At 43.2% G+C, this 13174-nt stretch overlaps 1 protein-coding gene across 1 annotated transcript; it reads right to left on the bottom strand.

Annotated features, from left to right (window-relative positions):
• Positions 1–5455: 5455 nt before the first annotated feature.
• On the bottom strand, positions 5456–12168 carry LOC122477412 (PWWP domain-containing DNA repair factor 3B-like). The gene is made up of 2 exons (XM_043570377.1): positions 11239–12168; positions 5456–10506 (listed from the first exon to the last, which is right to left on the bottom strand). Exon 2 carries the CDS (start codon positions 10286–10288, stop codon positions 6950–6952), a length of 3339 nt encoding a protein of 1112 aa, XP_043426312.1. The 5' UTR covers positions 10289–10506; positions 11239–12168; the 3' UTR covers positions 5456–6949.
• Between the last annotated feature and the right edge of the window lie 1006 nt (positions 12169–13174).

Genomic DNA, 13174 nt, shown 5'->3' with positions numbered 1-13174 from the left:
TGGTGTTGGAGTCCCTTACAATTCTACATGAATTTGAGGATCACATCTCCATTTATACAAATAGGGCATTGGGATTTTGATAGGGATCACACTGACACTGCAGACGAATTTGGAGAGTGTTGCCATCTTAACAATATTACATCTTCCTGTCCATGAACCCAGGGTGTCTTTTCATTTATTTAGGTTCTCTTTAACTTCTTTCAACAATGTCTTGTTGTTTTCAGCATACAAGTCTTGCATCTCCTCAACTAACTTTACTCCCAAGTATTTTATTCTTTTTAATGCTATTGTAAATGGAAATGGAATTATTCTCTTAGTTTCCTCTTTAGACTGTTCATTGCAAGTATACGGACACACAACTGGATTTTGTGTACTGATTTTGTATTCTGGAACGTTTGTAATAGATTTCTTAGGATTTTTAAATAGATAAGATTCTGTGATCTGCAAATAGAGTTAGGTTTATTTATTCTTTTATTTTATTAAAAAATTTAATGTTTTATTTTATTTTTGAGAGAGAGAGAAAGAGAGAGAGAGAGCAGGGGGAGGGGCAGACAGAATCCGAAACGGGCTCCAGGCTCTGAGTTGTCAGCACAGAGCCTGATGTGGGGCTCAAACCCACAAACCGTGAGATCATGACCTGAGCCAAAGTCAGATGCTTAACCGACTGAGCCACCCAGGTGCCCTTAGGTTTATTTCTTCCTTTCCACATTTGATGCCTTTTATTTCTTTTCCTTTCCCAATTGCTCTGGCTAAAACTTTCAGTACAGTGTTAAATAGAAGTGGCAGGAGTGAACATTTTGTCTTGTTTGTGGTCTTAGGGGGACACTTTCATTCTTTTACCATGGAGTGTGATATTAGCTGTGGGTTTTTCATAAATGCCCATTTTCAAGTTGGGGAAATTCCCTTATTTTTAATTTTTTGAATGTTTATTTATTTTTGAGGGAGAGAGCGTGAGCAGGGGAGGGTCAGAGAAAGAGAGGACAGAGGATCCAAAGCAGGCTCTGCGCTGACAGTAGTGAGCCCAATGCAGGGCTCGAACTCACAAACTGTGAGATCATGACCTGAGCCGAAGTCGGATGCTCAACTGACTGAGCTCAACCCAGGTGCCCCAGGGAAATTCCCTTCTAATTCTAGTTTTCTGAGTGCTTTTTACCATGCAAGAGTATTGGATTTTGTCACATGCATTTCCTGCACCATTTTGTGATAATCATGTGGTTTGTTCCCTTCATTTTATTAGTGTGGTGTGTTATATTGTTTTTCAACATTTATTTATTTTTGGGACAGAGAGAGACAGAGCATGAACAGGGGAGGGGCAGAGAGAGAGGGAGACACAGAATCGGAAACAGGCTCCAGGCTCTGAGCCATCAGCCCAGAGCCCGACGCGGGGCTCGAACTCACGGACCGCGAGATCGTGACCTGGCTGAAGTCGGACGCTTAACCGACTGCGCCACCCAGGCGCCCCTATATTGTTTTTCATATGTTGAACCACCCTTTACATTCCTGGGATAAATCCCACTTTACGATGATGTATAATCCTTTTATTTATTTTTTATTTTTTTTATTAAAAAATTTTTTTTTCAACGTTTATTTATTTTTGGGACAGAGAGAGAGCATGAACGGGGGAGGGGCAGAGAGAGAGGGAGACACAGAATCGGAAACAGGCTCCAGGCTCTGAGCCATCAGCCCAGAGCCTGACGCGGGGCTCGAACTCCCGGACCGCGAGATCGTGACCTGGCTGAAGTCGGCCGCTTAACCGACTGCGCCACCCAGGCGCCCCTATATTGTTTTTCATATGTTGAACCACCCTTTACATTCCTGGGATAAATCCCACTTTACGATGATGTATAATCCTTTTATTTATTTTTTATTTTTTTTATTAAAAAAATTTTTTTTCAACGTTTATTTATTTTTGGGACAGAGAGAGACAGAGCATGAACGGGGGAGGGGCAGAGAGAGAGGGAGACACAGAATCGGAAACAGGCTCCAGGCTCTGAGCCATCAGCCCAGAGCCTGACGCGGGGCTCGAACTCCCGGACCGCGAGATCGTGACCTGGCTGAAGTCAGACGCTTAACCGACTGCGCCACCCAGGCGCCCCTGTATAATCCTTTTAATTAAAATTCTTCTAATTAAGGAAACTGCTGTTTTGTCTGCTAGTATATTTTTTTGGTGTTTTTGCATTTATATTGTTAAAGGATATTGGTCTGCACTTTTCTTGTGGTATCCTAGTCTCACGTTGCTATCAGGGTAATGTTGGCCTCATAAAATGAGTTAGGAAGCTTCCCCCCTCTCTTCTATTCTTTGGGAAGCGTTTGAGAAGGATTTGTAGTCCTCCTTTAGCATTTGGTAGAATTCACCAGTGAGGCCACCAGGTCCTGAGCTTTTCTTTGTTCTGAGGTTTTTGATAATAGGTTCAATTTCTTTACTTTTTCATAGGTGTATTGAGAATTTCTATTTCTTCATCAGTCAGTTTTGCCAGTTGTGTTTCCAGGAAATTGTCCATTTCATGTAACTTATTTAAATTTGGTGCCATCTTTCATAGAATTCACTTATAATCTTTTTTTTTTTTTAATCTCTGTAAGGCTGATAGTAATGTTCCCAATTTTATGTCTTTTTTTTCTTGTTTTTCCCAAGGTTTATCGAGATTTAATTTACAAAAGTTGTATACATATAAGGTATACAACTTGATGATTTAATATACTTGCACATTAAAATAATCACTACATTTAAGCTGGTTAGCCTATCCACCAATGCACATAGTTACTTTTTTTTTCTTTTGCTTGTGAGTAATCTGAGTCTTCTCACTTTTCTTAGTACAGAATTAGTATTTCTTTTATTTTCTTATATTGTAGGGAGATAGCAGCTTTGTAGGCTTCCATGTGTGCCTTTCCATATAATGTCACTTGTGCTAATATGAAGATTCTGTCACCTACCAAGCACATTATTGCCAACTATATACTGAGAGTCTGGAGAAAAAAAAAAAAAAACCCTGGGTGGACCCACAGAACCGTTGGATGTCCTGTCAGAGAGAAATGAGACAGAAGTCCATTATTGCCTAGACTTCATAAGTCCCTTTATAAGCAGAGAACTCATATTCAATATTCTTTTTTTTTTAAATGCAGGTATCCTCCTTACCACAGTGCACAATTACCTTGGTAAAATAGATAAGGGTTTTTTAGGAAAGGCTTGGCTGGGTTTTTCCACCACTTCACTCAGAGGGCTCTGTCTGGGCCTGGGGGATGACTTAGACCTGGATACTTGGTGGGAGACTACAGTTTTCCACTACAGCTGCTAACATCAGCTTTCTGCTTGCCAGCTCTCATTTTGTTTATTTTTTGTTTTCCTTATAAAAAGCAAATAACAACTCAGCTAGCTGTACACACATCTAGATCCTGGAACACTACTGTCTATAACATTGCCACAGATTCTGGTCAGTCAGATGAGACTGACCCCCACCTTGGCCTTGCTGCCCAGTAGGGTAATGATGCTCACCCTGTCCATGATAGTTTTGTGCCACCATTGGGACCCTGCCTTTTGAGAATCCTGTCTTCTCCATTGATTGCCAATTCCATGCCAGCATTGCTTGCTTCCAACAATGGTTTGCAGAGGAGAGTCAGCACTGAGTTTCTCAAAGATGCCAGTGCCACTTCACCAACACGTTCCTTATTTGAGCAGTGACTTCTCTGCCCTCCAAAGAAAGAGAGGCTGGAGGTAGGACATCTGATCTCACGTTACAAATCACAGCTAAAAACCTTCCGCCCTGGACCTTCTCGCCAATTCCTCAATTTTCCAATATTTCCATGCCATTTACTGTAGACTGTTGTTGTCCAAGCTTATATAACATGCATATTAGGCTGCTGGGTTGGCCCCTTTAAGGACATCAAACCCTGAGTCACATCTCTGTGCTCCCACGTTATTAAGTTCTCCCCCATATTGACTTATATTCTGTCCCCTGACTTGCAGGCTCAATATTCTCAAAATCCATTGGCACATATATTATCTCACTTCATGCAAGTAGAGATGAGCCACGTCCTACAGTTTTTCTGAATGTAAGGCATTTCCCATCCAAACAAAACTTTATTTTGTTTTCCTGTGCTGTGATCTTACCTAGTCTTACCTGCCCTTGTTATTAGTCCGATAGCAATGAAAATTAGCAGAGATTAATGTTGAATAAGAGAAGCAACATCTGTTCAGGCAGCTGCCCTAGATGAGGTCTTTGCAGGCTCTCCATGAATGAGGCAGCTTCTCTCCAGTAGCAAACATTAGGGGGTTGATAATGCCCAGGTGAGGTTTCAGGAGGATTCTGGGTATTCAGTGTTCTCCTGCTGGTCACTATAGCGTGTCTCGGGGTTCCACTTTTTCTTTGTCAGATTCATACATAAATATGGAAACCTGTAAATTCTGTGCATGCCATCTCCATGCAGCTCTGCCAACCAACAGTTAGGATCAGGACCTGATATTCCACCATCTGCCTTATGACTGGAGGAGAGGAGGTCTCCTTAATCCAGTAGATTAGGGTGGGTGACAGATTGGGCTATCCCGTCAGACACACACACCCATGATAGAGAACCAGTTTAGGGCAATCTTAGAGCCACCTTAACAACTACAACTGTTTAAGCTGTAAGGTATCTCACAGTCTACACAGCCAGCCCCCAATCCAGCTGCATACCCCAAATGTGATCCTGGAGGAGAATAGATGTATGTCTTAGGCATGTCTTTCTTCTTCAGTGACTGCCTCTGGCATCAATGACACCCCAGGAGGGACCAGGTCCTTTCCCGTCATCCCCAACCAAGAGACACCCACGATCTCACAAGTACGGGAAAATCTGGGGTTCTGGTTTCACTTATAGGTCATCATTCCATGATGCCAATCTTCTTTCTGTGGCACCTGAAATTTATCCTCAGAGCGGTCTTAAACCACATCTTACTCTACTGACTCACAATGCTATGAATCAATGGACAGCTGAATGAATGAATGAATGAATGAATGAGGTAGTGAAGAAAATATTAGAATGTAGAGCCAAATATGGCTATATGAGAAAGCTGAAGTTGAGTGACACATTTGACTCAGCGACATGATGTTTATAGAGGAACTAACGTGTGTTGTTCCAGTGCACAAGGTCCACACAGAGTGTGGAGATGGTGTGTTTCCAAGTACTTTCCAGGACCATGAGAACGTCATGTGGACTAGCTCATGCAGAATGCCTCAGGAGTCATTGGTGACTCTCAGGCAGAGTCCCAAAAGGTTCTGTTGGGCCTGAAGCTTACACCATTTGGAAGGTTCTCTTCTAAAATTATGAAAACACGTACAAAAGTGAATATTTAGGATTAGAAGAAAATTTATAATGAACCATAAAGGTGACAACTAAATTACTAAAATTCCAAAATATTATGTGTCTATCTATCTATCTATCTATCATCTATTCATCTATCTATATAAATATGATGAAGCAAAAGTTCAAGGTGAAAGATACAGTGGTTTTATTGTGAATCAAAACAGCTAGCTCTTGAAAATTTTACACACACACAAATCACATGGCCATGTGGACACATAACATGGGCCTGTGAGTGACAGTTGACTCTCTCTGAGAATAAAAATGCACTCAGGTGTATATTAAACCTTTAGTGTTTATTTTCACAACAAGTTTTAAAAGTAAACTAGCTTTCCCAACATTTTTTGTCTCAAAAAACTCTTGTTTCAAGTAGGGTAACAATTCATGGGCTTCAGAATTTATCTTTTAGTTACATATGTTTCATTGTATTCTGACAACAGCCATATTTAGCCAAACGGATACTTTTCTGTAGCCCATTTCCAAGTTCCCAGATCCAAGTCCATCTATTGCTCAAGCAGCCTGGAATGACTTTCCAGCCTGCATAACTGTTGGAACCTGTCAGGGTTAGTCAATGAATAAGTCAAAAGAGAAAGCTTGCTTAGCTTCAGACAAACGACTGCATTTTAGGGCACACAGGTCCAGAGCAAAATGCGAGCTTTCCTACAATTTGTGCCAATCAGACGGGCTCTTAGCAGTGAGCCTGGACTCCTAGGTCTAAAATAGGTAAACGGTGTGTACGATTAGTCTAGTTGTCATCCACATGGGGATAAACCAGTATACGCAAAGGATCCAGTCAGTTAAGAAGACAGCCAGGAGCCTGTCTGTTTTAAGGAAACCATTCAGCCATTGAACAAGAGCTACTTCCGTTAAGTGGAATCTCAGGGAAATGTAGAGTTTAACAATCTTTCACAGGCTGGCAAAATGTTTACTGCACGTTGAGATTTCATTCACCCACGTGTGGACTACGTGCAAATGATCCATTAACTTTGGATTCCAGACTGCTTTTGCAAGAACCATTTGAAGGTAGTGATAATATATAGAAAACATCTCTGTCATTGGTTTCAGCTCTCAGGGCTATTTTTCCCAAACAAACAAGCATGGCAGAAAAAATTCAGGAATTATCTTAAGAAGGAACCCAATCATTTACACTCAGGTGTCACAAAAAGAATGAGAGATTGCAGATTGTTTCTGTAAGAATCTATCTTGGATTTTAAAAATGATTGTTGCTTAATGTTTGATACCAGTGCTCTTTCATGTAATAAAATAATGTGTGTGTGCTATATTAAAATATGAAGTACGGTTAAAAGCCATGTTAGGAAAACATCTGGACAGTTAACACATCCAAGCAAGTAGAGGGAAGTACAACTGTTTGCAATATTTTAACAAATTAATTTGTGAGGCATTTGGGTACTAGAAAAGATGATGACTGTGCTACCCACAGGTGCTAGAGATGGATCCAAAATGAATCCAGCATATTCCCAAGGTCTCAAATTTCCAGAACATATTTACATGCCATAGAGAGCGGAACGATCACACATTTCATACAGACAGGGTAATGAGAGGTCTTCCTGCTAAAGTGTGGGTACAGGGGGAGTTAATTAGTCTTGCTCCTTGTTGCTTATCTCTTTCTTATTTTCTTTAGGATATTTTTATCAAATAGCTCTTTTTCCCGGTAATGCACAGGTGGCCCCTGTAGGTACTTTTTTTCTGCCTCCTTGTAATCCAATCCATCAAGTGCAGCAATTGAACAAATGATTGCTTCTGGCAGAAGAACTTCCAGAACAAAACTCACTTTGTCATCCCTTACCAGATTCAGCATTTTCTTGTCTATTTGTTTGTAGATTTCTTGTAAATGTCTTACCACCACATCCAACTGGTCTTCGTCCTCCAGGTATGTTTCAACGCAGATCACGTACCTGCTCGAATTCCTAAATGATACCAGCCACCTGGACTGTTTCCTGCCTTGGACAATGTCCAGAAGATGGTGATCGGCCCCCTTTGTTTTCACGATGAAGTCCACTAGCTTCTGGTTGGCTCGGTCCCGAGCAGCCTTCATCCGGTCAGGGAGAATTTTCTTGCAGGGCCTCTTCCCGTCCAGGGAGGTCTCCTCCTCAGAATCTTCCAGGTCGGCATAATTCACCTTTGGGAAATCAATCTCCAGATCCCTGTCTTGGATGGCTTTCCTAATTGGGTAACTGATGTCAGCACCATAATAGTCCAGGAAACTGCCTGCAAAAGAACCTCGCCTGAGCCTTTCTCTGTAGTGGGCAATCAGGGAGAAGCACCAGTTCACACTTTGCTTGTACAACTTCCTGGCTCTCTTTATTAGTTTTTCTTTCTCTTTACAATCCAGGTGCTTTAATCTTCGAAGAGGAACTCGAATGCCACTCATTTCACAGTGCATGTTTGCCTCAACCAAAAGCACCCTTGCAGTCTGCTCTGTTTGGCTGACACTCTTTACTACTGCAGGCCAAAATGGGTGATTCTGAAATTTGAACCAGACCATCATTCCTCCTTCAATGGGACAAGGCTCTTGTGGAAAACCCATGCTTGCCACTTGTCCCATTTCTTTGTTGGCATTCTTTTTAATGGGGGTGGTGGGGTTAATAGCCTTTGAGTTGACTGAAGGTTGAAGTTCTTGCAGCCCTTTCTCAAACTCTGTCACCTGCAGCTTCCTTTTTCTATTTGCCAGACCGAGTGAATAACACCGCCTCTGTTTAGGGGCACTGGAGGATGCTGCTGCACCTTCCAAGCCTGGCTTCCAGGCAACCTCTCCATGGTCCTCAACATTCCCCAAGAAGGCAGAGCTTTCAGAGGAGACAGCCAGGGTCCTTGGGTAGGTGTCATGTGCCTCTTCTTTGTGAGCTTTGGGCAAAGTGAGGTTGAAGCTTGGTGACAAAGGTGGAAGGATGCCTCCATCTTTAGCACTTGTACCCTTCTCTTTGACTGTGTGATGCAAAGACATACCTCTTGATGTGTCCCTATTTCCTTTGCCTCCTGTCTTATGATCATCTTCTGAAAGTGATGGGAACTTTGAGGACACACTGCCACTTCGCGAGGACTTTGCTCGCCTTTCCTTTAGAGTACGCGTGACCGTTGTGTGTGCGTGTGGTCGGCCTCCTGTCTTATGATCATCTTCCGAAAGTGATGGGAGCTTTGCGCACATGCTGCAGCTTCGTGAGGACTTTGCTCGCCTTTCCCTTAGTGTACGCGTGACCGTTGTGTGTGCATGTGGTCGGCCTCCTGTCTTATGATCATCTTCCAGAAGTGAGGAGAACTTTGAGGACACGCTGCAGCTTCGCGAGGACTCTGCTCGCCTTTCCCTTAGAGTACGCGTGACCATTCTGTGCACGTGTGGTCGACCTCCTGTCTTATGATCATCTTTCGGAAGTGATGAGAACTTTGAGCACACGCTGCAGCTTCGCGAGGACTTTGCTCGCCTTTCCCTTAGTGTACGCGTGACCGTTGTGTGCGCGTGTGGTCGGCCTCCTGTCTTATGATCATCTTCTGAAAGTGATGGAAACTTTGAGCACACGCTGCAGCTTCGCGAGGACTTTGCTCGCCTTTCCCTTAGAGTGCGCGTGACCGTTGTGTGCACGTGTGGTTGACCTCCTGTCTTATGATCATGTTCTGAAAGTGATGAGAACTTTGAGGACACGCTGCAGCTTCGCGAGGACTTTGCTCGCCTTTCCCTTAGAGTGCGCGTGACCGTTGTGTGCGCGTGTGGTCGGCCTCCTGTCTTATGATCATCTTCTGAAAGTGATGGAAACTTTGAGCACACGCTGCAGCCTCGCGAGGACTTTGCTCGCCTTTCCCTTAGTGTACGCGTGACCGTTGTGTGCGTGTGTGGTCGGCCTCCTGTCTTATGATCATCTTCTGAAAGTGATGGAAACTTTGAGCACACGCTGCAGCTTCGCCAGGACTTTGCTCGCCTTTCCCTTAGAGTGCGCGTGACCGTTGTGTGCACGTGTGGTTGACCTCCTGTCTTATGATCATGTTCTGAAAGTGATGAGAACTTTGAGCACACGCTGCAGCTTCGCGAGGACTTTGCTCGCCTTTCCCTTAGAGTGTGCGTGACCGTTGTGTGCACGTGTGGTTGACCTCCTGTCTTATGAACATCTTCCGAAAGTGATGAGAACTTTGAGCACATGCTGCAGCTTCGCGAGGACTTTGCTCGCCTTTCCCTTAGAGTGCGCGTGACCATTGTGTGCACGTGTGGTCGGCCTCCTGTCTTATGAACATCTTCCGAAAGTGATGAGAACTTTGAGCACACGCTGCAGCTTCGCGAGGACTTTGCTCGCCTTTCCCTTAGAGTACACGTGGCCATTGTGTGTGCGTGTGGTCGGCCTCCTGTCTTATGATCATCTTCCGAAAGTGATGGGAACTTTGAGCACATGCTGCAGCTTCGCGAGGACTTTGCTCGCCTTTCCCTTAGTGTATGCGTGATGGTTGTGTGCGCCTGTGATCGGCCACTGTCTGGGGCGTTTTTATTCTGTGAACACACCAGCAGCGATTTGAGATTTTTTCTTTTCCTAAGACTCCTCAGTAAGGTACCTTTAGGCTTCTGGTACTTTTTACGAGCTTGCATTTGTGGTCCCCTTTGAGATGGTGTAGTGGTTTCTAGACCATCTGATGCTCTTGCTGGACCGAAATTTGCTCTCTTATTCAGGATCTCCAGTGCCACTTTAAGAGCATTTCTGTAGGCCACTTTCTGTCCTGGTGGAACACTGGCCTTTGACTGGGCCACTAGCAAGGAGGTAACGGATTCAATTTGAGACTCACTTAGGAGCTTTATGTCTGTGCTTTTCACTTTAATTTTTTTACCTACTGAGAGTATTTGAACTTCTAGAGAAAGTGCTCTTTTCCTCATATATTTTGGTGAGATCCCAGATCTGGACAAAACCTTTGCTGGCCAAATGTGGCCTTTCCAATTGCATAGGATGTACTCAGCAGCCATTATGATTTGAGTTTCCTCTCAAGACGGAATTAATAGAGGTTGAAGGGTCTGGCCGTCATACCCACAGCCATGGCAGGTGTTCCCTAAAGCAATGTTCTTCACCACACCTTTTGGCCTAGGACCACAAAGGGTTTACACCTTATGTGGCCTGTCTTTCTTCACCTGAATCTCCCAGGGTCGCTGGAGCCTGTGTTTTGAACGGACTATATTGGAGAGTACTGGAATGTGGAAAAGGAAAAGAAGAAAAGTATTAGAAAAAATACTCCTTTTGTGTGAAATTAGAACAATGTTGGTCAATGAGAATTGATAAGAGGCAAAGCAAAGAAATAGAGTGTGTATCAGACGGGGGGGGGGGGGTAAAATACACGGCAAGTATCAGGGAAAAATACAGAAGATACCAGAGGAGTTTTATAACTTGCCAAACCCAACTTCTTGCCCTGCTTGTTATGACTGCATATTAAAGAGCATCTGTGTGGGGAGGTGGGTGTCATTTTCTAGATCTCACCTGTGGTATTGGACATCCTGTGCCTTTTGTGCTCCCCCGGGTTCATTCTGGGGGAATGTTTCAGTTTTTATTTTCTGGGGTGCTGGTGCCACCCTGTGTACCCAGGGAAGCCAGGGGTGATCTCCAGCCTACAGACACTGAATGTCAGCATAATGTTGTGTTCAAGAGCACGAGCCTAGAATCCAAAGGTTCACAAAGATCATCATGGTGGTTACTGGTACCATCTTCATAAGAGTTGCTGCAGGCGTGGGCCATTGGCTATGACCTGCACTTTTTCATTTCTCTATGGTGGTTTAAAAGGCTTCCCCCCACCCCACCCTCCCCACACCAAGCACTTAATTTGTGTAAAGAAGTGGCTGTAGAGTGAGGAGCAAAGTAAACCACACTCCAGATTCAACATGAGATGACTGCAAATGGGATGTTTAGTAAAATGGGAACGTCTTACTGAATGCCACGTAAATCCTGGGAGGTGTGGTTCTGTGAGCTGCATCTGTTGATTCATATGCTCCAACTGCGTGTCCAGCAGACCCTTTATTCTGCTCTGTGCTTCTGAGGTGCGCTGTCCTTCCAGGGATCAAATGACGTCAAATGTAGATAGATACCCAGGACGTATGCACCTCTAATGTCAATCTAGAAAATCAGAAAAGCGGACGGGAAGTTAAGCCAATGAAATGGGGATGGATTCATCATTTTCCCTTCCCCAGCTCTGGAGTGCAGGCCATTCTGAAACAGAAATGTTAGTTAAATCTCACTTATAATGTAGACATGTCTATTTTCTTCCTTCTTTTGCATTTCAAATACATCTCCACGTGAAGCTACTTAGTTTATCCTAGTCCTCCTATTTCAGAACAGTGGGAAGTACTGCTTTCATACTTTCAGTACAACCTTTGTCTGTCTTAGACACACAGATTTAATGATAGTAGTGGCTTGTGTGTGTGTGTGTGTGTGTGTAACAAAAACAGAGTCTATAAAGTAAGTGTGTTTTTGGTGTTTCTGAAGTAACGCTAAATGCATTTGTGGAGAACATAAAACGTGTAGAGAGATATATACAGGAGGCAATACATTATAGATGCTCACTCTCAGTATGATGGTGTATGGGCTTCTCACACATTTCCTATGCATCCATATACACATGCCTGGTGCATATTACCTAGGACTATATTTCTTCACTCAAGAGCACATTTGATCACTGTTTCATGTGAATGCTCATTTTTCACATAACTTTTGTGAGTCTCTTTACAATGTGGTTTTCCCCTGACATTTAAAAACTTTATTTAAATACATTTCAAACACTCAGATGTGTGTAATGCAGAAAATGCAATTGTTCTCTCAATCCCTCCCCCCCCAGAAATTCCCTGTTCATGGGTTCCGCTTTTCTGTATACACTGTACAAATATGTATAGTAATTCATTTATAGATTTTAGCTCATCCATTATCAGTTTCAAATGATATATTTCATAATACAAAATATTATTTCCCAAGAAATGTGTGTATGCACAACTTTCTTCACACATACTCATAGATATAATATGAAATGTATGACTAACTATACATACTTTGGGCATAGTCCGCACACACTTTTTCTTGCCAGACTGTACGATCATGCAGGTTTTGTGTCCTCTGCTTTAGAGAACTCAGCGTACTGGCTCTCAGAACACAAGTGTCACGTGAGGACACAGAACAAAAGGGAGAAGGAAAAACAGGTGACTCAGCCACTGCAATCTCCCTGCAGCAGGACCTGCCAGCCTGTCACACAAAACAGGAGGGCCTGAGTCACCTCAGCTCCAACCAGATCGCTACCGACCCCCAAGACACACATACACACACTTACGCACATACACTCACAGATATGTACACACACTCAGAGCAACGACGTTAGTGACCCAAGATGCCTGATATTGATGCATATAATCCATGCTTTCTGCTCTACACATGCAAGCAAATGTTTCTGCTTCCAGTGTAAATGTTGTTTTCAGCTCCTTATTTTGAAAATACACGTGGGAGAAAAACAACAAACAAACAAACAAACAAACAAATAAACAAACAAAGTTAGAGAGGGAGGGAGCCAAAACATAAGAGACTCTTAAAAACTGAGAACAAACTGAAGGTTGATGAGGCTTCTGTTGAGGCTTCTGATGAGGGAGGGAGGGGAGGGCGGGTGATGGGCATTGAGGAGGGCACCTGTTGGGATGAGCACTGGGTGTTGTATGGAAACCAATTTGACAATAAATTTCGTATTTAAAAAAAAATGAAAATACACGTGGAAAATCTAAAATGCTGTTTACAAGTATAAAGTAGAAAAAATGTTAAGCATCAGTAATCTGATCACCTAGGAGGAATGCTAACTGCAAATATGTGAGTCCACAGACTCTATTTGTACA

The sequence above is a fragment of the Prionailurus bengalensis genome, chromosome X (assembly GCF_016509475.1).
Source record: "Prionailurus bengalensis isolate Pbe53 chromosome X, Fcat_Pben_1.1_paternal_pri, whole genome shotgun sequence".
Classification (NCBI taxonomy): domain Eukaryota; kingdom Metazoa; phylum Chordata; class Mammalia; order Carnivora; family Felidae; genus Prionailurus; species Prionailurus bengalensis.
This window is presented reverse-complemented; position numbering and strand designations above follow the sequence as displayed.